General features: G+C 55.4%; 1 protein-coding gene across 12 annotated transcripts in view; it reads right to left on the bottom strand.

Moving 5' to 3' along the window:
* Positions 1 to 21,120, bottom strand: part of PPP1R12B (protein phosphatase 1 regulatory subunit 12B) — a 72,842-nt gene extending 51,722 nt beyond the window's left edge. For all 12 annotated transcript variants that reach the window (XM_053659626.1, XM_053659623.1, XM_053659624.1 and 9 more), the window contains exons 1-5: positions 20,702 to 21,120; positions 4,925 to 5,055; positions 2,797 to 2,915; positions 1,857 to 2,016; positions 654 to 798 (exon numbers count right to left, since the gene is read on the bottom strand). In XM_053659626.1, the coding sequence (XP_053515601.1) occupies positions 654 to 798; positions 1,857 to 2,016; positions 2,797 to 2,915; positions 4,925 to 5,055; positions 20,702 to 20,977 (831 nt within the window). In that variant the 5' untranslated portion in view covers positions 20,978 to 21,120. The remainder of the gene's footprint in view (positions 1 to 653; positions 799 to 1,856; positions 2,017 to 2,796; positions 2,916 to 4,924; positions 5,056 to 20,701) is intronic.
* Between the last annotated feature and the right edge of the window lie 3,734 nt (positions 21,121 to 24,854).

The raw sequence follows: 24,854 nt of genomic DNA, 5'->3' as shown, positions 1-24,854 counted from the left end.
CCATCCTGGGTCGTGGTGCACACGAGAGGCAGCTGGTCAACGTCTCTCTCCCTCTCTCTCTGACTCCCTCCCCCTTATCTCCCCTAAAATCAGTAAGCAGTCCTCAGGTAGGGGTTAAAAAAATCAAAAAAGTAAAACGAGCCCTGGCTGGTGTGGCTCAGTGGGCTGAGTGCTGGCCTGCAAACCAAAGAGTCCCTGGTTCAATCCCCAGTCAGGGCACAGGCCTGGGTTGTGGGCCAGGTCCCCAGTAGGGGGTGCACGAGAGGCAACCACACATTGGTGTTTTTCTCCCTCCCTTTCTCCCTAACCCCCCCCCAAATAAATAAAATCTTTTAAAAGAAAAGTAAAATGAAACCTTCCATGTCTCACCACAGACTGAGCCTTATGTCTTGCCAGTGCCCGCCTGGCCAGGGGCAGATGCCAGTGTGCTCTGCTCGTTTTTTGTTTAGGGGCTTCAGCGTCAGTGGGGCTGGAGGCCGGGTCAGGGTTGCCTCCCTCACACAGCCGACCCTCCGTGTGGCAAGCTTGTGGCGTGGGGAGCAGACCGCAGCTCCCCCGCCCAGGCTGCACCCCTGAGGGCCTGGACAAGGAGTCTCTGGGGCCGAGACCCCCAGTGCAGGCTCGTGGCCCTTGTGGGGGCCGGGCACACTCACCAGCTTGTTCCTGGCGTCCATGTTGCAGAGGGCCTCCGCCAGGATAGAGCACGCCTCCTTCACTCCCCAGTGCGCAGCGGCGTGCAGGGGCGTCCAGCCGTCGTGGTCCCGCACGTCCAGGTCGTAGCCGGCCTGGACCAACAGTCTGGGGAGAGAGCCCACCAGGGCCTTCGCAGCCTCTGTGTCTGTTTCCTGCCGAGACCCTGTCCCCTAACAAAGCCACAGCCTGGAGGTCCCCCTGCCCCTAAGGCCCATTCAGGGTCCTGTTACCACGCAGGGGCCAGTCTGCCCCCTGAAGGTGGCGTGGGGACCCCCCCAGGCAGAGCCGGGGCCCGCAGAGGTGCTGCGTGGGGTGTGCGCCTGGGTGTGAGTGGAGCCTGACTCAGCTGGCCACGGCCTGCACTCCAGGACGGTGTGCCCTGCTCTAGTGCAGGAGCACACGCCGCCTCCGGTGGGAACTCAGCTGAGGCCGCTTCCCAGACTGGCTTTCCGTGGGCCTCTCTGGGGCACCCCATGCTTCCAGGAGACCCCGGCCCTCCAGCCCTGCCTCAGAGTGTGCAGGGCTTCTTGCAGACCGCAGCTCTGAGCTGCCTGTGTCCGGAGGAGGGAGGGTCCTGCTCCCAAGGAGCTGCAGGGGGTCGGCCTGCACTGTGGGCCTGCAGACAGACGCGTCCCAGGAGGGAGTGAGTGTGACTGCCACGAGGCCAGGAGCCTGCTTGATGGGGCCCGACGCCCGCCAGCCTGGCAGAGCCGAGAGCCGTGTGCAGCCGCATAAACTCGAGGACGCGGAACAGGGGACAGCAGAACCCGAACCTGCCTATCCGTGCAGCCAGCCGACTCCGGCCAGACACGCCCACTCCACGTCCGAACTGCTGACCAACGAGCCCAGGGAACAAATGACCGTGATCTCTCCTGCAGAGCCCATCACAGCAGGGAGGCCACAGGGGCATTAATGCTGAATCCGGGGCTGCGGGAGGCCCCGTAAGGTCCCCTTCTCGGCCAGCCTGCCATTAGACTCACCAGTGAGGACCTGGAGGGACGGCCAGGCTGCGAGCTGCCTGGGAGGCACTGGCAAATGTGAGGGAAGGCTGCGTGGTCCAGGGGAAGCAGCCAAAGGAACGCGGCAGAAACCTCACCCCTGCTCCAAAGGCCCGGCTCACCCCGCACCCACCTCCCACCTGCTGGTCGGCGTGGCTGACACACCTGAGGACCTCGGAGTAGCCCTTGGCGGCAGCCACGTGCAGTGCGGTGGCCCCCGAGCGAGCCTGCCTGGTGTCCTGGATCCTCCCGCTGTTGAGCCACTGCCTGGAGTCCTGCAGCATCTGCTGCTCCTCCTCCTTCCGCGCCTGCTCCAGGTCGACCCCTGCAGGGGCCACAGGCAGCCACAGCGTCACCACGGCCCCTCCCACCTCAGGCTGGAAAGGTGCGCAGTTGCCAGCCAAGAGCCACCTGCCCTCGTCTACAGAGCAGTGCCATTTACAGACGCCAGTCGGACCCCATCGCCGTGCCAGGAACGCTGTGTGACGGCAGACCCGTCAGGGGCCCCACCCAAAGCAGCTTTCCGTTCTGAGAACAAGGACCCAGGGGCTGTTATCTTTACATTATGATCTTTGTTCAGAGCTGTCCCCTTCAAAGTCCCCTTCCATGTCACAGCATTTGCCCCTTGGAGGTGAAAATGGGCACCATGCCCCCAGGGAACAGACGGGGAAGAACACAGAAGGGCCACAGAGCATGTCCTCGCTGGCGCCAGGGTTCTGAGAGCCCAGGTCTGCCCGGGGCAGCAACGCCGCAGCCCCGTCGGACACAAGGCCACACGCAGGAAGGCAGGAGGAGCCTGGCACAGAGGTTGGCAGATTTCTGTAAGTGCCAGAAATGAAGTCTCTCCAGCTTTGGATAATCAGCAAACATGGGGACGTGCCCAGAACCGCCCCCTCCCACCAGCCCACACCAGGAAAAGCCACTGCAGCCACACTCTCGGGTGAGCACGACTGTGGGTGAGGTGGGCAGACAGCAGACTAAACGTCACGACTGCCGACATCCCCTCCTGGCAGGTGTCCCTGCTGTCTGTGAGGGGCAGCCGTCTGGGGTCAATGGCGGCTCCCCACGCTGCCACTGCGGGGTCCCTCTCGGGGCTGAGGATTACCTTGCTTCTTCACTTGCTCCAGAAGAAGGTCCTTCATGGCAGGCTCTTCCGCAAGGTCGGAGGGCACCTCGCCTTCGCTGTTGACAACACCCACACTGGCTCCGTGGTTAAGGAAGTACCTGCGCAGATGGGACGAGAGACAACACTGTCAGTCACTCCGACACATTTGCACGCACACACCTGAGACTGAGGCAGAGCAAGGCCAGGCTACAGAATGATGCTCCCGTGCACCGGCAAATTTCCTTAAAGTCACAGAGGCAGCAAGTGGCAGAGGTCACAGGCCTGGTCTTCTGATTTTACATCTAGCTCATCTCTTCACAAGATCAGGTTTCTCTGGGGCCAGTGAGAGTCCCAGTAGCGCTGGGAGCTCCATCAGGTGCTCAGAAGTCTTTAAAGCAGAAGAAACTCCTGCAGTCAGGCGTCAGCCCATTCCCAAGTCGGTAAACATGCACTGGCCCCTGCAAGCTCAAGGGGCCGCATTTTAAACACTGTAGACTTTGTTTAGTTTTTATTTTTTAAATATTTAATTTATTTAGCCCTGGCTGGTGTAGCTCTGTGGATTGAGCGCGGGCCTGCGAACCACACAATCGCGGTTCGATTCCCAGTCAGGGCACATGCCTGGGTTGCAGGCCAGTTCCCAGCAGGGGACTCATGAGAGGCAACCATACATTGATATTTCTCTCCCTCTCTCCTTCCCTTCCTCTCTAAAGATAAATAAATAAAACCTTAAAAAAAAAGATTTTATTTATTTTTAGAAAGGGGAAGGTAGGAAGAAAGTGAGGGAGAGAAACATTAGTGTGTGGTTGCCTCTGCGCACCCCCTACTTGGGGACCTGGGCTGCAACCCAGGCATGTGCCCCGACTGGGAATCAAACCAGTGACCCTTTGGTTCGCAGGCTGGAGCTCAATCCACTGAACCACACCAGCCAGGGCAGAGATTTTAAAAAGACAAGGCCCCTGGACCCAAAGCGTTGACGGGGGAGAAAGAACAGGCAGAGATGAGACAAGAGACTTCGCTGTGCTTTCTCGGGGGTCAGGTGGGCGCAGATCGATCTGATCTGATGCAGATCGGCAGCCCGTGTGGCCTCGCTCCTGGAGCCTGGGACCTCTCGGTCCAAGCTAGCCCCCCATGGACGCTCCTGCGGTGCCTGGCATCCCTGGTGCCGGCCCTGCACTCCCACACACCATGGCTCCTCCTCTTCATCCCCAGGGCCCCTCAGCCACGCCTCCCCCTCCCCAGAAAACAAATGCGCCCACGGTGTGCCCAGTAGGCACTCAGCAAACACTTCCAGCTGACTGCACCCCGCACTCTGCTAAACTGAGCCCCTTCCTGCTCCGGAACACACCCGGCCAGCAGCAGCTCGGGCCTGCCGTGACAGACCGTGACAGACCGTGACAGACCGTGACAGACCGCGACAGACTGCAACTGCGGGGCCTCCCTCCCCACAGCCACTGCCGTGCGCCCGACACTCCTTTCCTCTCGGCCTCCAGAGTGTGGCCTGAACGACACAGGCTGACCTCTGCTCGGCGTCCTCCCCCATCCCTGGGGGGTCGGGCTCACGGCACTCGGACCCTGCTTTTGCCTCTTCTGACCTGTTTTGAGGCCCATGGCCCAGAAGACTTGTTTCTAGAAAGTGCTCTGGACTGCCGTGAGCCAGAACTCAGAGAGAGATTACTGTTAGGTATGGTTACCTTCCTGAACCATTCTTAGAGAAAAAGTAAAAACCTCTCTAGTTTCACACTTTTCCCTGAACGAGAATGACAACGAACCTACAAAATACTCACCGCTCCCTCAGAACCTGTGCAGTTGCCCAGAGGCTGGGAGACCCATGAGCTCAGTCACTGCCTCCCTCAGAAAGCACAGACTGCTGTCCCACCACCTCCTCAGCCACAGGTGGCCTCTGAGCTGCTCTTCGGAGGGAGGGAGGGAGGGAGGGAGGGAGGGAGGGGGTGCAATGTGCCAGCAGATGGAGGACCACCCTGACAACAACAAAAACCCTACGGACTTAGCAGCTAACAGTATCAATTACTCCTTAAAAATAAGCCCGCTCCCTGCTTTTGTAATTTTCAACAGACAGCGATGTAACTACTCACAAGACCCGAGATCAGAGCGGGAGAGACTCACTCACTCTGCGATGTTGAGATAGCCGCAGGAGGCCGCCGCGTGGAGGGGCGTCCAGCCCTCGTTGTCCTGCTGGTCCACGTTGGCCCCGCTCTCCACCAGGAACTTCACCATGTCGAAGTTCTCGTCGATGCAGGCCTGCAGAGAGACGCCGTCACCACCCCGTGAGCCCTCGCTGAGCCCAGCTGCCCGCGGCCCCGATGACACTCATCTCTGATTCTCGAGTGCGGGTATCCAGAGCGGGGTCCCACAGCCCCATGGTCCCAAGTTGTCTCCCTGCCTCACAACCTCAGGACAAACAGGCAGGAGGACACTTGGCCTTACTGATGCCACTAGCGGGATAGACTGGACAGAGGGCTGTGGCCCGCTGTGAGTGGGCAGGCTGCCGCATCGCGGCTCTACAGAAAGTGAACCTACGACCCACGGGCTCGCTTCTGGACAGCAGGGCCACATGCGCAGGGACAAGGTGAGCGCTTCAGACACAAGAAGCAGACCTTTCTCGTGTACTTTTTTTTCAAAAGGTTTTATTATTTTATTTTTACAGACAGGGGAGAGGAGCAAGAAAGAGTGGGAGAGAAACATCAATGTGTGGTTGCCTCCCAAGCGCCCCCTACTGGGGACCTGGCCTGCAACCCAGGCCTGTGCCCTGGCTGGGAATCGAACCAGTGACCCTTTGGTTTTCAGGCCGGCACTCAGTCCATGGAGCCACTCCAGCTGGGGCTCACACTTATTTTCTGACTGGCCTCAAACAGCACGACGAAGTTTATTTGTGGTTATGGGCAGTTAGGGACCCACTGCTGCCCGTCTCCGAACAGCAGGGGACAGACAGCTTTCTGGCCAGAGACCTCGGTAACCAGGCTGTTGTACCACGTCCGCAGACCAAAGAGGAGGAGACGCTGTGCCAGTAAAGGCCGTCTGTCCTCAACCAGCCTCGGGTTGGTCGCATCCAGATCAAACTGACTTCCACGGCAGCAGCAAGCCTGTGGCCCTTCCACTGACCGCGGGCACCCAAGCGAGAACCACGGGTGCTCCTGCCCCAGAGCCAGCACCACCCGCCGAAACAGCAGAGGCCACTGACTCGATCAGCCCTCAGCCCTTGGCAGTGGCCGGGTGGGGAGGACGCACAGCGCCTGGGCTGCACGCCGCCGCAGCGTGACCCTGTCTCTGAGGAAAAGCGCGGGTGCCTCCGACTTGCAAGAGGGACCAGCCACTCCCTTCGTGGAGCCTCGGTGTCACTCCAACGACCAGCTGACAAGTCACGCTCGAGACCTGGAAGGGGACGCAGCCCGCCCGCCCGCCTGCCAGTGGAAAGAAAACAGCCAGTGTTTCCACCACTCGGATTTGTGACACAGCCACCACCGCGAGCGTGGTGCCCTCCCCGCCACAGTGCTAGGAAGACGCGCAGGGGAGCGACTCATGCAGAGTGCGGGTCAGCGCTCCACGCCGCAGCAGCGTTACCGAGCGCGGACGGCCCGACAGGGCTCCCACCCACCTGCCGCTGCTGCAGGCTCTGTGGTCTGGCCGCCTGCCGAGAGGGCGTCCACAACCGCCCGGGCAGCTGTTTCATACGCCTCCCTTTTCCAGATATGTACCTGTGTGAGCCCAGATTTCCTTTACAGACTTCAGTCGAAACCCCTATGGAACCAATTGAATCCAGACATTAAAAGGGACTTGTAAAAACATAAAGCCAACTACTCTTCTCATTACTTTTTGTGTGTGAAAGGACTGGGCTGGCCAAGAAGTCCGTTACGTTTTTCCCCATGACGGCTCTAGTGGTGCGTAGTTGTCTTTAACTTCATTTGAAACAAGTTGCTTACCTTGTATTGTGACAGCTGTCCTATCAGTGTGCATCTTAAAAAAAAACTTAACAAAACAGGTGAATTTTTGTGCAGCCATTTTAATATTAAAGATGGAAAAAAATATGCAACATTTTGGCACATTATGGTTTATTATTTCAAGAAAGGTAACAATGCAACTAAAATGCAAAAAAAGATTTGTGCCGTGTGTGGAGAAGGTGCTGTGACTGGCTGAACGCGTCAGAAGTGGGTTGCGAAGTTTCTTGGTACTATTGACATTTTGGCCACGTGTCCTTTGCTGTGGGGCTGTCTCAGGCATTGGAAGATGTTTAGCAGCTCCCCGGCCTCTGCCCACTAGCAGCCAATAGCAGGAGAGAGCCGACATACTCAGAATATCCCAATCAATGAAGTTATTTGTGAAAATGAAAAATGTGTCTTTTAGGGAAAAAAACTAAACAGGCTTTTTGGCCAGCACAATATATAACTACTTCAATTAACACAGGTGATTTATATCAGCCTGCAATAGGTTATTCCTATTTTAAATGACTTAGTAAGTACATGTTTCTGGATGTCTCAGTAACATATAATAACCCAGAGGAACAGAAACCCTCCGAGGTTCTGAACAGAGTTTGAGAGTGTGGGCAGTGCACAGCTGGAGAACTGCTGTGCTCCGCCAGCCCTGCCACCAGGCCCGTTTCGGTGATGCCAAGTACTGTTCAGCAGGCAGCAGTCACTGCGGGAAGACCGGGAACTGCGCCAGCAGGACACTGTACCGGAGTTTTTCCAGGGGCCGTATGGCCACCCACCCCGAGATGAGCCGCACGTCTGTCTGTCCGCCCAGCACCAGGGCACAAACAAAAACAGGCTGACCCAATTTATATGAACACGTGACCTGGTCACCCCGGTCACGCCCAGCACCTTTGCTAGTCTCTCTCACACATTCTGATAACCCGACAACTAGTGAGGTCACCGAACACACCGGCCCAGACTGGGTTCCGTGGTAACACATCCCTCCCAGGCCGCATCTGCTCCAGGAGGCTCCGCAGGCTTTCCAGCCGTGACGAGCGCTGTCCGCTTGCTCTGCACTCCTTCACGTGCAGCACTTCGGAACTGCGCTCGTTGCCACGTCCCTCGTAAACGGCACATCTGCCACGGGGCAGCGCTGAGACCAGCCGCTGCCGAGTGCCTCAAGGACACCTGTCCAGGAAGACTTTCAAGTGAAGGGATGAGGGGCTACTTTTCAAAAAGGCGCTGAAGACCAAGGGGAAGAAAGTGTCCCGGAGGTCAAGCACAGGCCACCTAGGTCCCGAGAAGGCCCGTGTCACGAGGGCCCGCTGTGCTGTCGGAACGGGGCCGCCCACCGGGCCTCTCACCTGGCTGCCCCGTTTCCCTGGCTCTGAGAGAACAGTCTCGAGACTCAGCTGCAGTGGCCTTGCCCCCACCAGGCGACCTTTTGGAAGCCACTGTTTCCAAGACCCTTCGCTGCCCTTGGAAGGTGACAGCAGACAAGGGCCAAAGGGCCTCAAACAAGCCTGGCTGGTGTGGCGTCTGCCTTAGAGCAGCCGTCCTCCCCCATCCCTCAGACTCCTCCCCCTTTCCTGTCTCAGGCTCCTCCCCCATCAGGACTTGGGCCCTCCTCCCTCTTGGTTTCAGGGCCTTGTTGAAGCATTCTTACACAAGTTTCAGAGAACAGCCACAAGCTGGCCTGATGTGCACGGAGATCTGGCAGGGTCCCTCCACAGTCACCTCAGTGACAGTAGGGCAGGCTGATTATTAAACTGTCCCCAGGGGCTCAAACACAGGGCTGGCATGGGTCAGGGCCGGCCCGGCTCTGCCACGTGCTGACTCTGGGTGAGGTGGGGACAGAGGTGTCACCAGCCTCCCGGGACTGTAAGGGGCGAGAAGAGACAGTGCGGTGGCTGGCACCACCACTGTTTTCAAGCCAACAGTCCAGCGAATGGTGCCTGCCCCTGCCGCCCCCACTCAGAGCCCATGCACGGCAGGGAGGCAGCAGGTCAAAAGTGCCTCTGACCTGGTAAGACCGCGGGGCAAGCTGCAGCTGACTTCAGAGCTTCCCCGAGGTCCAGTGTCCTGCGGGACCCTAAGTGTGGGAGCTCCAAGGGCGAACCAGCAGGTGCGGGGACTAAGCTGAGAGCGAGCCGCTGCTGGAGAGCCCTGCCAACAGAGACGTCCTGGAGTGACGGCTCTGTCCTTCCTTCCTCTGCCTCTGTGGTTCCAGCGGAAGGAACGTGGCTGAGGCTGTGGAGGAGGACAGAGAGGCCCTGAGAGCCTCCTCAGTGAGTGGCTCACGCCACCCGCGGCTGTGCTGCCTCGCCCGAGACCGCAGCACGGTGGGCACCCAGATCGTCCACACCGCAGCGTCCAGGTGCATGGATCCCGGTGCCTGTCTCCACGTGAGCTGCACTGGCCACCAGGTGGATGGGTCTTTCCTGCGCCTGAACAGGCAAAGGAGGCTGAACAAGGTCCCGACACTGCTCAGGACAAGAGTGGGACAGCGCTCCGCACTCTGAGCCCAGCTCCCCCGGCTGCGGTCCATGTCCGCCTCCTGGAGACACACAGAGTTTCGCTACAGAAGCAATTTGTGTGAAGCTCCTTAAGAAAAAGAAATGGCGTTTCATCACTACTTGATGAGTTGTTAGTCCAACGAGCCATCAGAAATGTCACCCGGTGACGGTTTGCAGCTTCCTAAGGTGGGAGTGTCACGCTTCCCTGGCAACGGAAAGCTCTCTCCAAGGAAACGACTGGATCCCACCAAACCCCGGGGAGGCGGGTGAGCTCACTCGGGGACTGCAGTGAGGCCTCACAGCACAGAGCCTCCTCCGGTCCCAAAATAGCCTGCAACTGTCACCGCCACCAAGTGCCGCTGGCTCCAGGGGCTGACCTTGCTGCCTGCTGCGACTCCTTCCGCACAAAGCCCAGCTCCAGGGCCCAGGGTGGGCGACACACCTGCCTGCCTGGGCGTTGCAGCCCACACCTGCCCAGATTCCCAGGGACCTCGCCGACACAGGTGCCGGCCGGGTGCCGCCTATGCTCAGAGCCACCCCCAGCCCACACCTGCCACTGTCCGGTCCTGCATCCTCCCCAAAGCCACATGGCTCAACAACAGTGACAACTCATACAGGATCTGCAACTTGGGATTTGCACATTCCCCCAAACTACACACTTCCAACTTTGCATTGAAAACCCTGTACGCTCGCAAAGACCGTGATTTCTCCAATTTACCAGCCATACGCCAAATTCCTGCGGCACCTAAGGACTTCTCGAGTGGCCACCATGCGCCCTTTGGTGCAGCCCGAACCCTGGAGCGGCACTGGGCACACGTCTGCTGGATGACAGAAGAGCGCACTCGGATGCACAGGAGTCACGCTGTCTGTACCCTCAGCTGATGCTCAGTCATCCAGGCTCATCCAGACCCGCAAGCCCATGCTGCAGGCTGCACGGGGCCCCGCCCAGGTCGGTGCTGCACACACTGTCCCCGCGCCTGCCCCCTGCAGCAGTGTGCTGAACAGCGCCCTCAGCTCATCCATGTCCCAATCCCCAAAACTGCCGCAGGGAGCTGCACTTGGAAAGGGGTCTTTGCAGGTGTGATTAAGGACCTTGAGTGGACTATCTAAGTGGGTCCTAAACCCAATGACAAATGTCCTTATAAGAGACAGGGGCAGCATGAAACAAGACAGAAGAAGAGGGAATGTGACCGCAGATTGGAGTGATGAGGCCACACACAGAAGCTGGAAGAGGCAAAGAAGAAAACTGCCTGTCTCCCTACTCCCGTTGTGATACAGCGTAACAACCACCTGTCTCCCCACCCCCACTGTGATACAGTGTAACAACCACCTGTCTCCCCACCCCCACTGTGATACAGAGTAACAACCACCTGTCTCCCCACCCCCACTGTGATACAGAGTAACAACCACCTGTCTCCCCACCCCCACTGTGATACAGAGTAACAACCACCTGTCTCCCCACCCCCACTGTGATACAGAGTAACAACCACCTGTCTCCCCACCCCCACTGTGATACAGCGTAAAACCACCTGTCTCCCCACCCCCACTGTGATACAGTGTAGCATCCTCCTGTCTCCCCACTCCCATCAGGATAACCATGGAATGATGGCCTGAGTGAGCATCACAGCAACAGTCGGCTCCAACGTAACAAGTGATACCAGCACTGTCATTCTGTGTGAGAGACTTACGACTCGCTGGCACAGACAGTTTGGCTCCCTGAGGGTGAGAACTATATATCTGATTATGTGCTCAGTGGTCAGGCAGGCTCTGGATGTGGATCTGTAGCCTTTCGGGAAAGAGAGCCAAGAGAGATGACGGAGGTAACGAATTTTCCGTGGAGTGTCACCCAGGGTTTCTGTTCTCGGGAGACTGGCGTACCGCACCCAAGACTGCAAACATCAGAGAGAGAGAGAGAGAGAGAGAGAGAGAGAGAGAGTGTGTGTGTGCACTGAACCACTGAACCGAGACCAGCTCAGGATGGTCCAGACCCCTCCCACATCCAGTCTGACTCCTGTCACCCAGGCAGGTGCCAAAGGTCGAGCAGAAGCAGGCAGATGGAGACAGAGCCCAGGAAACAAGGGCTGTGTCTTCTCAAGGCCCGCGGCACTTCGAGCAGAAGGTTCACAGTCCTGGCCTCCAAACCTCGACTTTGTCTTGTGGGCAAATCCTGATTTGAGGAATTATGAATGCGGCAAAAATTCCCCAGCATGAGTTTCCCTCGGGTCAAGGAGTGCACAGAGCCGAGCCCCCAACACCCACCCAGAGGTAAGAAAGCCCTGGTTGAGGTTGTCTTCTTAGAGGTTTGGCTCATATGAGCTGAGGCTCATGAAGCGACAGAAGGACCCATCCCACCTGACTGAGTCAAAAGGGACTCCCTGTAAAAAAACAAAACAAAACAAAAAACGGATAATGAAGCGGCGAAAAGAAAGGAAAGTGTGGCAGCTGCAGCAATGAGCACCGGGCCTTCTCGTTGCGCAGATGGAGAAACCAGACCTGGAACGTTAACTGACTTATATAAGGTCAGGCGTTCAGTTGCTAAACCACCTGCATGTTCTCTACCTGCCAACTCAGAGGCATCCAAAACTGAGCTCTGGCCAGGCTCAACACACCACTTGGCACAGGGAACATTGCTGATGCCTGACCCGACCTCCCTAAAAATAACTGCCCAGTGTCTGCAGGGAGCAGCAGTCTCAGCCCACTCACTGGTCATCACACACAAGAACCGTCCCGCTCGGCCTACTGCGAGGGTCTCTGCTGACCAGACTGACTGTGGACACAGACCCCATCCAGGTGCTGTGGCGGCCATGCCAACCACCGGGAGTCTGGGCTGGAAACTGGCCCTGGAGTGTGGCTGCCTGTCCACGGGAGGACCCCAAGGGCCGCCCTGCCAACCTGGCACGAAGGGCGAACTGTGGTCACACGGGGAGAGGACGGTCCCACTACACTCTGGACCACTGTGCGCCCCCAGACAGGTGTTTCAAACAAGCTGTGTGCACAGCCAGAAAGCGGCGGCACAGGCAGTGGGTCAGAGCCACACTGCAGAAAGACAGACAGCAATATGGGCTCTGAGTTGGGTGAGGGGAAAAAGCCACAAAGAAATGATGAGAAGATTAAATTCTTCGAGAGTATAAATCAGTCTTGCAAATGCTGTCCCTGAAAGGAGAGCTCCAACATGAGGCTGCTGGTTTCCCCACACATCTGCATCAGGGGGTCTGCGGAGCAGGCTGGGAGCACAGCGTGAGTCCCTCCGTCCCGGCTGTGTCTTGCACGTGCAGGACCCTGGACGGAAGGAGGTGCGGACACAACCCCACCCCTGCCCGGCGCACTGGCTGCACGGACAGACTACGGACCAGCCTTCCTGGCTCAAACCCAGGACTACTAATCAGTGGTGCTACGTTTCTGAAACAAGCTATTTCTGTATTCGCTCATCCGTGGAATCACCAATCACAGTACCTACTTCATGGAGGTCACGAATGAGCTAATGTGTGTGAAAACAGTGCCTGGCATCGAGTTAAGTGCTGTGCAACTATCAGCTGATACTACTATTCTCATTATCATTACTGCCGCCGCCGCCGCCACCACCACCACCAGCCTTGTCTAGTCCCCGAGTGTTGGCAGGAACACTCCTTTCCACCCAAGAAAGGGCAGGACTTCTCCAGTGAGAAAAACTCCAGGGAGATTTCGGTGGCTGCCAACCGACCCAGTTGGGTCCCCCTGGTTCTGTCAGTGAGAGAAGGGAGGGTGGGGAGGAGAAGGCAGAGCCTGCAGAGGAGGGGAGAGTCCCGCCGGCCTGGGGGTGCGGCAGGAGCCTCCGGCAGAGCCGCCGGCGCAGGGCCCACCGGGCCTGTTGTTAGCGGGGCAGAGCGTCCGGTTGGCTCCAGGCTGGATGCTCTCATCACCGAAAACAGGCCGGGAACTCACGAGCATGCACTCGTCCGCGGTGACAGTGACTCACGAGCATGCGCTCGTCCGTGGTGACAGTGACGTGCTCGTCCATTTCCTCACGTCGCAAACACTCACTGAGGCCATGCCCTGCCCGCACCACCCTGCCCGTCACGGTGCAGTGAGCCCTGTAACTGACACCGCAGCACAAAGTGCCATCGTCCCAGGGAGGAGCCACTGCCTCTGGCTGCGGATGACGGGGACACTTCCCAGAAATGAGTGTCCTCCTGAGTTACATAGGATGAGGAGTTAGCCAGCGGAAAGGGCAGGGGCGTGAGAATCGAAGAGAAGGGAGGCCTGGGGGAGGGAAAAGGGACAGGGCTTTTGGAGGTAAGGAGCCGGGCGTGCTCAGACCCCCAGGGGGGCACACGCAAGCCTGATGAGGGCTTCCTTGGGCATCCTGAAGGGTTTGAAAGGGACGGACGGGGTGCTGGCAGGATTGCAGCCCTGAAGGTCCCCGTGTCCCCCGATAAAGAGCAACCTTATCCCAAGGCTTCCAGCCCGGGGTGACTCTATCAGAACTGCATCTCAGAATGACAGGTGCAGCGGGGACATGAGTCTCGCTGCTGGCAGAGGTCAAGATGGGGACACCACTCAGGAAGTGACCGTCACAGCCGGACGCCATGCCTGCTCACACGCCGTCCTTCACCACCTGGCCCACTCAGGCCTTCACCATGGTCCCCTCCACAGTGGCTGCATTCCAACAGGTGTCTGCGCATGTCCCCTGTGAGTGGCACCTGCCCCGGGCATGGTGCAGTGACCCCTGCGTGGCCCTGACCAAGGGGGCGACGCACAGAAGCTCAGGGGACCTCTCTCAAGGAGGCACTGTGCCTCCGCTGCGCCTTCGAAGACCGGGCCTGGGCGAGGTCAGCCCTGCTGGTGATGTGAACTCACCCCTGGGACCGAAAGCAAAGATGCTAGTGGTTGAGGCTCAGAGACCCTAAGTCCCTGTCTCTTCCCCAAGAGCATGGAGCACAGGATCTAAGAAACACGGCCCGGGGGTGGGGAGGGGACGATGGTCACACAGCCAGGGCTGGCTCAGGCGCCCAGGAGCAGACCCCACTCCGCCGACAGGGCCGTGAGGAAGGCTTCCGTGACTTCCAGGCGGAGAGGAGGCATTCCTGAGCCCAGGAAACGCTCAGGAATCACTCAAGGGTGGAAACCTCATGCCCCAAAGGTACAGTGATGGACAAGCAGAACCTGGAATGCAATTCAAAGTCTACTGTTAGGTCCAAGCCCCCCTCGCAGCCCAAGGGGCGGTGGCCCACCTCCTCGGGCGGGAGGGCCACAGGCAGGTGAGACCATGCTTTCTGGAACCCATGCACTCATTACATGGCTCCCACGAGCTGGGAGTCCAGACGCCCGGCGGGGGCTGGAGGTTGGGACAGAGTGCACCTGCTCTCCCTGTTGTCAACTGTCTCCTTGCTGGCGAAGCCTCGGGCCCCAGCTCTGAGCCTTGGCCCACCTGACACAGGGGTGGAGGGCAGAGTCCCACACGAGCAGGCGCATCAGAGATGCCGCACAGGCCGGCCGTCGCCGAGGACACCGCACCCCATGCTGCCACCATGCTGCTCCCCAGCCGTGGGACGGGACCACAGGCATGCTGACCTGCCTCGTGGTCCGCCGTGGCCCTGAGGACACCGGACACTGACAGGAAGACGGACTTTGAAACAGATGAGTGCACGTAAATCCAAGTGTTGCTCTTGGCGTGTGTCCTCTGTGTGATGTTCTAGAACAAAAGGCCGGCTGGTGCGCCGGCTCAGAGCAAAGCTGGGCTGGCACCCCCTGCACAGAGGCGGGCTCCGCAGGCCGCACGGCCTCCCTGCCACGGTGCGGACGACAGAGCTGGGCTGGCACCACGCCGGGTCCCAGCACACATTCATGGACACGGAAACCTGAAACGCCTGCAAGTGTCACGCGTCGCGGACTGCGGCTGTCCTTCTGCTATGCCCAGCAGTCAGAAATGCGAACACCACTTCTGGCTGGAAGGCCGGGCGACACTGGGTGGTACTGAGTTGGGCCTGGGGCTGCAGCCTGTTGGCGCTGCTCTGGAGCACCGGCCAGCAGTGTGCGCTCAGACGATGCTGCTGCGGAGCTGAAGGCCCGGAGGCCCTCGGTGAGTCGCGCAGCTTCTCTGCCTCAGGCAGCACCTCCGCACGACACCGACAACCACGCCTTTCAGCATCCTGTCAGCGTCGTGAGGAGGACCGGGCGCAGAGGGGCTGCTAGCTGCGCTGACAGAGGCAAACAAGGAATTTGCTGGAGGCATCACCAGAAATCCGTTAGAAGCAGAAACCACGCGCACAGATGGGCCCTCCAGCCAGGCCCCAACCTGCAGCACAGCCCACAGCGTTTGTTCAAGCGCACATGGCACACAGCCTTTCCAAAGTCCCTACGCCGACCCACCCCGGACCACAGTGGGGTCCAATACGGTGTCAGAAACCTCACACTGGTCAGTGTTCCACACTGAGAGCAGGTCAACTGCACTCGTAACAAACCCGCTCGGTGTGCCCGTAGAGCTCCCAGACCTCAAGTGCAGTCCCACTGGCCACTTCGGAAAAACCTGGGACTTAAGAAACAATGTTTACATTACACTTCAAAAGAGCAGCAGAGGAAAAAAACACCAGCCATAGCCCCACCCCCTGCCCCCATCAACACATTGAGCAGGCTGCAGTTAGCAATCCAAATGAGGTTTCAATTCCCTGCCCTATATAAAATCCTGGGTTGAGATCTTTAATCTGAAGTTATTATTACTATATTAAACCACTTAGAGATGGATTAAAAAATCCCAAACTCCCACCTGTTACCATCTTTAGGTGGAAAGGTATAAATAGGACCATTTTCATTCATAAATGGAGATGAAAATAGTCACAAATACTGATGAATATAATGCTTCCTCTTCAACCCCTGAAGAGCCAGAATGCTAGAATAGAAAGTCACTATGTAACCAATTCCCCACTAGAAATGACACTAGGAACCAGCCATTCTGGAGAGAATCCCCAAAATTCTGTTTGTTTTCTAAAATGTATCAACTGATAAGCAACAAGTAACAAGAAGCAGAGAGTCAGACACAAAGTAGACTCTCAGTGAACGAATGTGGAAGAAGGAAGCGGCACACACTCTGTGGGCAGGAACCTCCCCACCCTGCTCCCCGCAGGCTGCCTTCCGGCGACAGTGCTCAGGCGTGGGACACAGGCCACCCTGAGCTGGGAACACCAGTCTGAACTGGCCAACCAGCCCTCCAGTGGTCTGAAGGCGACCTTCTGGCCTCTACTGCCAGGCCTAAAAGCTTAACTCACAGACAGTGGAGCCTCCTGAAGCAGCCAGAAACCCCCTACTCAGGAGTCATATACTGGGGCCTTAATTTAACGTTACAATCATACTGACCACAGATCCACTTTTTCTTCCAAAAGTCAAAAGAAAGACTAAATTAAATTATGCTTAATGGGAAAAATCATATAATCACCACAAAAGTCCTCAAACACACGTTTCTACCGACACTGCCCTTTCAAAGTCATAAATGCCCAACACGGCCTGAGGCATCGTATGGACCAGCTGGAAGAAGTAACCTGGTAAAAGAGCCAAGACACTGACAACACACAGAAGCAGCAGGGTTCACTCCAGCCCACACTGCCTCGGTGCCCGACGCCAGGCAGAATCCACCAACCCACGGGGTGAGGCAGCGGTCCCTTCACAGGTGGGACTGCACGGAAGGCATGACGAATGTGGAATGAGAGAAGGAAAACTAGCACACAAGTTTTGCTTTCCCACACACGTTGGCACAGATTCGTGCTACTCTGTTCTGAATTAAACACATTTTCTTGGTCGTCTTCTGCTCACCCTGTACCACTGTAAATGTAAATGCCTGGTTTCTCCTTCCCTCATCTGTCCCTTTCTCCACTGCTCTTCCAGAGAAAGAAGTAATTTTTATCTCCCTGAGGACTGAGGCAGCTCTAGAATGACAGAGGCAACTAGGAGTTGAATTCCACTCTGGGTGACCCTAACATCCAAGCTGGGACTCTGAGACCATTCCAAAGCCAACCCGAGTTTCTGTGTCAAGTGGGGAAGGCTGCTGGTTCCCCAAGGTGCCCCTCTAAAGGAAGACTCATTGGCCTGGTTCCGAGATCCACGGGGACCGGCAGAGACATACACCGAAATAATCTGCCTGCAGGAATGAGCTGGCACTCACCTCCACGGGTCCCAGCAAGTCTCCTTTCCAAAAGCAAGCACTTGCCTCTTGAAGCAGCCCAGTAACTCGGTAGATACAGTTGTCTGAGCCTGTATCAAGGCCTAAAGCACCCAAGAGCATAATACTAGGGGTACCAAGATGGGTGATAATACTCATTTGTTAATACTCAACCTTGCAAAACAAATAATAGTAAAAGAAATTTTAAAAAGTGCCAGCCTCCCGGAATTATTAGTTCACGGATTGTGCCCTGTAATACACATATATAACAAAATGGGAGTTCCTCTGTAAGCAAACAACTGCTTCCAAAAGTTAGGTCATCAATTAATGCCTTTTTCACTGAAGACGCCAGGAAGCTAAGGGCACGCACCCAAACCTGGACTGACTCACCCCAGCTCCGTCAGTCTGCACCAGCTTCGGGCTCTCATTAGAGCAGGTGTAGCCCCTGAGATACTCCCCCCCCCCCCCGGCTATTTCCAGTGTGATTCGCAGGCTCCCTGGAGCTTGTTTTCTTTGACTCAAGCACCTCACGTCCTACGTAAAGAATGAACGGTCTCCAAGTCAAAAGGATCAGGCTGGCCAGAAAGTGCATTACCTTTTTTCTGTACAATGGCTCTAGTAGTGCTTAGTTGTCTTTAACTTCATTCAAAACAATTTGGTTAGATTGCATTGTGACAACAATCCTATCAGCCTGAATTGAAAAAAACTGTATCAAAACTGTTGTATTTTTGTGCAGCCATTTTCATACTGAAGATGTGCAACATTTTCAGCACATTATGCTTTATTGTTTCAAGACAGGTAAAAATGCAACTGAAATGCATAGAAAAGATCTGTGCAGTGTGGAGAAGGCGCTGTGGCTGATCGAAGGTGTCAAAAGTGATTTGTGAAGTTTCTCGGTACTATTGATATTTTGACCACATAATCCTTTGCTGTGGGGCTGTCTTAGGCATTGGAAGTTTAGCAGCACCCCTGACCTCTTCCTACTAGAAGCCAATAGCAGGAGATAGCTGACATATCCATATCAATAAAGTAATTGATTAAAAACCCATACGGACTTTTTGGCCAATCCAATAGCATCAGGGCACCCCATCTGGAGGTGCAAATCAACCAGTGTCACCTGTGGGCAAAGGAGAACAGCCCAGTATCACCTGGTGGTTTCTCCCAACACACCAGGATGATGACCCACAGCTGGTCAAGGGGCCGCACTGCAGCAGAGAAAGGAAGCAATCATCCTGGTCACTGACATCCTGCCTGTGTGACAGAGGGCATTCTAACCAAGCGACTCAGATCGCTGTGTCGCTGTCCATCTCAGAGCAGGTCGGTCAGCGACAAGACAGGCTGTCCAGCTGCTGGCAGCTCCAGCCTCACTGAGGGGAACCCTGATGCACCCCAAGCCCTTTGGGCTGAGGACACGAGCTAAACTGTGCAGGGACTGACTGGTCCCTTGGCCAATAAAGGCCCCTTTCTAGGTTCAGAAAAAGAGATGGTCTCTCAACAGAGGCCGGGTGGACCGGAAATCTCCCAGCAGCTTCGCTTTCAGCTGCGTTTGTCTCATGCTGATGGTTCACCGCCAGCCCTGTAAGGACAGAGGAATGCGAAGCCCCTTGGTCAGCCCTTGGGACCCACGGACACGGAAAGCCAACTGCACGGCGTGTGTGGGGTTTGGGTTTTGTTTCTTATCCACAGCTGTCATCTCCTTCCTCTCCCAGGGGAGGACCCTACTGACTGTGAAGAGCATGTTAGCTCAGAGAAATTGCACTTCCCAGTCTGGGGTAGAAGCTCAGGGAGGAGGGCACCACGGTCAGGCCCAGGAGAAGGATCAGGAACGCGGGGGGCTGGAGTGGGAGGAAGGGCTCCCAAGGGGACTCCGCAGAGCAGGCACTTCTCTCAGGGTGTGGTAAGGAGTGGACCCCGCTGGCACATTCGCCTCACACAGCGCGCGGCTACCGCGCTGCACTTGGAACTTGTGCCTCCCGAGAACAGCAACTGGAGAGAGGGCCACACGGGCCACAAAGCGTCCTCTGTGGGCCCAGAGTTCAGAAATTTTGGATAATGAGCGTAGGCCCATGAGCATCTATCTTATATCAGCATTTACATTCAACTCATTATCAGGTATTTTTCTGAAGAGAAAGCTCTGGAATTTAAATCTGAAAAGTTCACACCTAGTTCTCTTTTTAACCCTGCCCAGGTAACAGTCTTCTGAGTTTCAGATTCCTCATCTGTAAGGTGAGAACAGCACTACCTGCCATACCCTGGTCCAAGGATCACTGCTGACACTCACAAGCGGTAAAACGTGAGAAATGATTTCAAACAGCAAAGGACCAGACAAGTGTTGGCTGCCCCAGGGACACAGTTATGAGCAGGAAGGAAAGGTCTACAAAGGAAGAAAAGAAGAGAAGGTTCTTCCACCTGAAAGAGAAGCCTCGAGCATCCTGGGGAGGAATTTTAAGCTGTTGGCTGTACATTGAGGGTGTACAACAGATTGCATTATTATTTCGAAGTCAATTCTCATGCCAACGCATTCACTTTGCACTGACCGCAGAAGGAAAATAAGAAAGATTAAGAGTGGGTGTCCAGCGCTTAGCTCAGGAAACAACTGTGCAGTTCCACCTGGGGGTGGGGGAGGGCGGAGCTGGTTATGACAGCCGTGCCGGCAGAACACTGTTGCATAAGATGACAGCAGCAAAGGTGCTCTATTACCGAGCACAGAAGTGTCACGTCCTCCACAGCCCGTGCACTGCACCTATATAAGGACAAGTGGTGTCGCCCATAGACGGATTCGTAAAAAAAGAAAAAGAAAGGCCATTCCATAGCATCAAACAACCCTAAGAGACTCAGGAGGCTGGCTCCCCACAGGAGGCCCTGGGGAGGCGAAGCTGAAGGCAAAGACGCCCGGAGCCCGCCCGGAGGTCAGGTGCCGCCATAGGAGCTGCAGGCGGTCGGAGACGGGCTGGTTCTAACTCATCGCAGATCCGCCAGACAAACAGGAGGTGCGCTTTGCGAAGACCTGCCTCCTCAACGCAGTACAAGAACCTCAGAGACTGCACTGCAACACAGGCCGAGTTCTCCGAAGGGGACCGACACCAACTGCCCAGGGTGACTCGGCGCACGGCGCGCCGACCGGCCAACCGGACGCGCAGGCGGCCAATCTCTAGTGACGACTCCCGGGACCGGGTCCCCAGGAGCCGGCACTCCCCGAGGAGGGCAGGGAAATCCGTACCCCGGCCCGGGCGCGCACCCTGCCCTCCGGCAGAGGCCGGGCGGGCAGAGGCTGGCTCCGGGGGAGGCTGTCAGCAGGGGACGCCGCCCGCGGTCCGGCGGCCGCGCGCGGGTACCTGGTGCAGGGCGGTCAGGCCGTCCACGTTGGCCGTGTTGATGTCCGCCCCTCTGGCCAGAAGCCTCTTCACCTCGTCGGTGTCCCCGCTAGAGCAGGCGGCCAGGAAGACCGCGCCGTCCTCGAAGCGGACGCGGGGGGCCCCGCGGCTGGTGCGCGCCTGCCGCTCCGCGGACTCCTGCTCCGTCTGCGAGCCCCGCCAGCGCCGCAGCTGCTCCGCCCGCCGCGCGCGCGCCGACTCGGCCCGCTTCCCGCCCAGGTGCTCCAGCTCGGCCATCGCTCGGGCCGGCGGCCGCGGCCGCGCTGCCGCGGCTAGGTCACTGCTGCCCTGGGGGCCGCCGCCGCCTCCCTCAGAGCGCGTCAGCCGGGAGCAGAAGGCGGAGACCGGCGTGCCACCATCTTTACTGCTCCGCCGCTAGCGCCCCCCGGCGCGCTCCCTGGGCTTCAGCACGCAGGCGCGCTGAGCCCCGGGGCATCACGGGACTTGTGGTCGGAGACCGGCCCCAAGGGCGCCCCTTGGCCTTCAGAGAACTACAATCCCTGGATGCAACAGGAAAAGGGCCAGAACCCGTGGCTCCCTACCCAGCCCGGGACCCAGCGGGGTCACCTTTGCCCCAAAGCTGGAACTGACTCCCTCAGCGGCGGCAGCCTCTGTGGGCATTTTGGGAGTCGTAGTTTATTCTTGTTATGACTACCAACTACTCTTGGCTTCCTAATGATCACATCAGGCCTTTGAAGTGGCAGGGGTTCCGGAATTAGCCCTATATTATTGGAGAAAACTAGACAGAAAGTACCTGGTTCTAAATCTAGACTTTTATTAACGTTATAAATATAATACGTTACCATGTTTTAACCACAGTAAGTGCTATTGTGCGTGGGGAGGAGGACCGCACACACGTACAGTATCACAAACTACACCCATGTACTTCGAATTTGACACAGTTCGAGGCTTGGAAGAGATCCTGGAAAGGACGTGTGTCAGGTGCAGCCCCAGACAAGTCAGGTGACTTCTCGGAGCCTATTTCCCGAAGCGCGGAATGGGAAAAATGTTTCAGGTATCCAAGTGGATCAAATAGGATAAGGTATGGAAGGACACCTAATATTATCCCGGGCATGTATCAGCTCGCAGCAACCATTAAGTCCCCTTCCTTCTCTCTTCTCCTCGACCCTCTTCATGAATCTTAAATTCTTAGGAGACAGAACAGATGTCTTGTCTACAAAAAGGCACTGGGGAGCATACTATAAATTCGTAAGGCAGCAAACTGGGCATTTGCATATTCACAGTGAACTTGGTTATAAAACCTGTCAGGCTGATTTAATATCTATACCCTCAGCTCTTTAGGCCTGGACAAAATTAATTAAACGTGTTATCTATAGTGAAAGAGAACACATATGATTACTAGGTTCTTCAAACTTTTCAGTGTGTTGAAATTTTTTCATTTAAAAATGCTGCAAAAATTATTAGGCCATTGTAAAGGGAAACTTTATTATATCCCTTTTATTAATGCGATATAATAAATCTGCCCTTGCCACAATTTCCCCTGAGATGAACTGAAACTTAAATGAAAAGTTACATGTAATTGGAAAATATTGTTTAATAATACTATATCCATCTACAATATGCTTTAATTAGGTATTCTTAAATAACTTATAAGTACTAATTAAGTCCTCCAGCATCTTTATGAACTGGGAATAATATATATTATTCCTTGTTTTCCCTGCTCTGTGTGTCAATTTATAATCACTGTAGAATTTGCCATGCCTCATCATCTATAGCAATTAAAAATTCTGTATGGGATTTACATTGTACAATAACTTGTCAACATTCCAACTCAGCCTCTGATAATTACAATTGCCCACAAGCCCTCGCTAAGACTTTCCCGGTAGGATAAAAGAAACACTGACATTAAATCCAATAGGAAAGGATACACAGGTAAAAGCCTAACCCTCTTTAGGAAACCGTTATCAGCTAAACTGCCAATCTGGCAAGGAAGCAAAAAAGTGAGAGGAGCAAGGTTTGTGCAAAAAGCAAACTGCCAGAAGCTCAGGAAGCAGGCCTGATGGCCGGCCTAGTGGCTCATTTTAATACCGTGTTCCCAGCACACAGCAGCTGCTCCAAAGTATGTACAATCAAACCGTGTATTTTACTGGCCTGGTTTTCTCATGAAGGTTTTTTAATTGGGGTAAAAATTTCAGGGGTTAATAATGTCACATTTCTTTTGGCTGTATTCTTTTCACATTCAGAATGTGATCTCTGCTTCCAGTTGTATAAATATGCCAAAATCCACTAAGTCCAGGTTAAATCCTTACTTTCCCAAAAGGTATGAACTTAAATTTCAACAGGCAGAATTCTGTTTCAATACCAGGAAGTACTTTCTTCCATATCTATGTTACTTGCTTTCTTTCCCCCTGAAGTATTGGGCTGGCCAAAAAGTCCATTATATTTTTCCATAGGATGGCTCTAGTAGTGCTTAACTGTCTTTAACATCGTCATTCGAAACAATTTTGTTAGATTGTGTTGTGACACCTGTCATATTGGCATGCATTTAAAAAAAACATATCAAAAATGTTGCGTTTTTGCGCAGCAATTTTAATATTGAAGATGGAAGAAGACGTGCAACATTTTCGATACATTATGCTTTATCGTTTCAAGAAAGGTAAAAAATGCAACTGATACGCATAAAAATGATTTGTTCAGTGTGTGGAGAAGATGCATTGACTGGTTGAACGCGTCAGAAGTGGTTTGCGAAGTTTCTTGGTAGTCCAGACATTTTGGCCACGTGTTCTTTGCTGTGGGGCTGTGTTAGGCATTGGAAGACGTTTAGCAGCACCCCAGCCTCTGCCCACTAGAAACCAATAGCAGGAGGGAGCCGACATACTCAGAATATCCAAATCAATGAAGTTACTGGTGAAAATGAGAAACATGTCTTTTATTTTGGGGAAAAGCTGTATGGACCCTTTGGCCAGTCCAACAGTGAGAGCACAAAACCCTCTTTGGGTGTTTGGTATAAGCAGCTAAGTTCCTTGGACAATTTATGTCACACTCACCTGGAAAGAGAGGGGTGTCTTCCAGCTATGTAATTATGGAAAGCAGCACTAATTATTTTAATCTAACTAACTGAACTGGCTCAGCCAAAAAGATGTTATGCCACCAAAATAAACAATTTCTGTACAATGGTTTGCAACAAATTGTTTTTTCCCCCAGCCACGACTCACTGAGAGTAAACATATACACTCAGCTCACTGAACAAACATGACAGAGATACTAAACATTCTACTCTGAAGAAACTATATTTTATGTGCAAGTGATAATATCCTGGCAAATAAGCCTGTGAATACATAAAATTGTGTACACTTAAATGTACTGAGCTGACTATAATGCATGCACGTATATTCTTGTATAAAGAAACACAGGTTTCCTACATACACGCGGTAACGATTACAGTGGTAAAAGGCTCCGTTTTTAATACCTGCGCACCCCGTGTCTGGAATCTCTCAGGCCGGCTTCCGTTCCGCGTTCCCACGTTCCCACGCCTCCCCCTGGTGGACAAACAAAAACATCACGTTTAACCCCTTGTGGCTCTGTCCTTGGAGCCAATCCTTCTCGTTCGGTTGCTGAAAACTACAGATATTTGCTTGTTTTCCGACGCTACCCCTTCACCAGACTCAATACAGCTCCTGCTTTTTCTAAGAGACCTTTTAAAGGCGTTTCCAAAAGAACCACCCAGGAAGAAATCAACTTCGGGTCCGAAGACAGAACTGTCTCTGAGATCCAGCTCCAGGTAGGGTAGGAAGGAAATAACCGAAGCCCCATTCGTCGTCCGCAAGCCACCGTTAGCTGGTCCATTCCTGCGACCGCCGTCGGGGTCCGCAGGGCGGAGTCTGGAGGAGAAAGCATATCCCAGGCGGTGGTCTCCGGGCCCCAATGCGGACCAAGCGCAGAAGTCACTGCGGGGTCACGGTAACGGCTGGCCGGCCATCTCTCCCGTGGCACCGCTCTTCCAAAGCCGGCGGTGAGCGGAGAGCAGTGAGACGAGGGTTCGGGGTGGAGGGTGTCCCCGGAGGCCCGTCCTCTGGCGTCCAGCGGGTGTGAGCTGCTCCCGGGCGGCTTGGCTGTCCACACGAGCTCCCGGGTCAGGATCCGCGCAGCGGAG

Source organism: Artibeus jamaicensis, unplaced genomic scaffold (assembly GCF_021234435.1).
Source record: "Artibeus jamaicensis isolate MK-2021 breed Jamaican fruit bat unplaced genomic scaffold, CSHL_Jam_final scaffold_754, whole genome shotgun sequence".
NCBI classification, from domain to species: Eukaryota; Metazoa; Chordata; class Mammalia; order Chiroptera; family Phyllostomidae; genus Artibeus; species Artibeus jamaicensis.
Note: the sequence above shows the minus strand (reverse complement) of the source record. Positions and strands in the feature narration are given on the sequence as shown.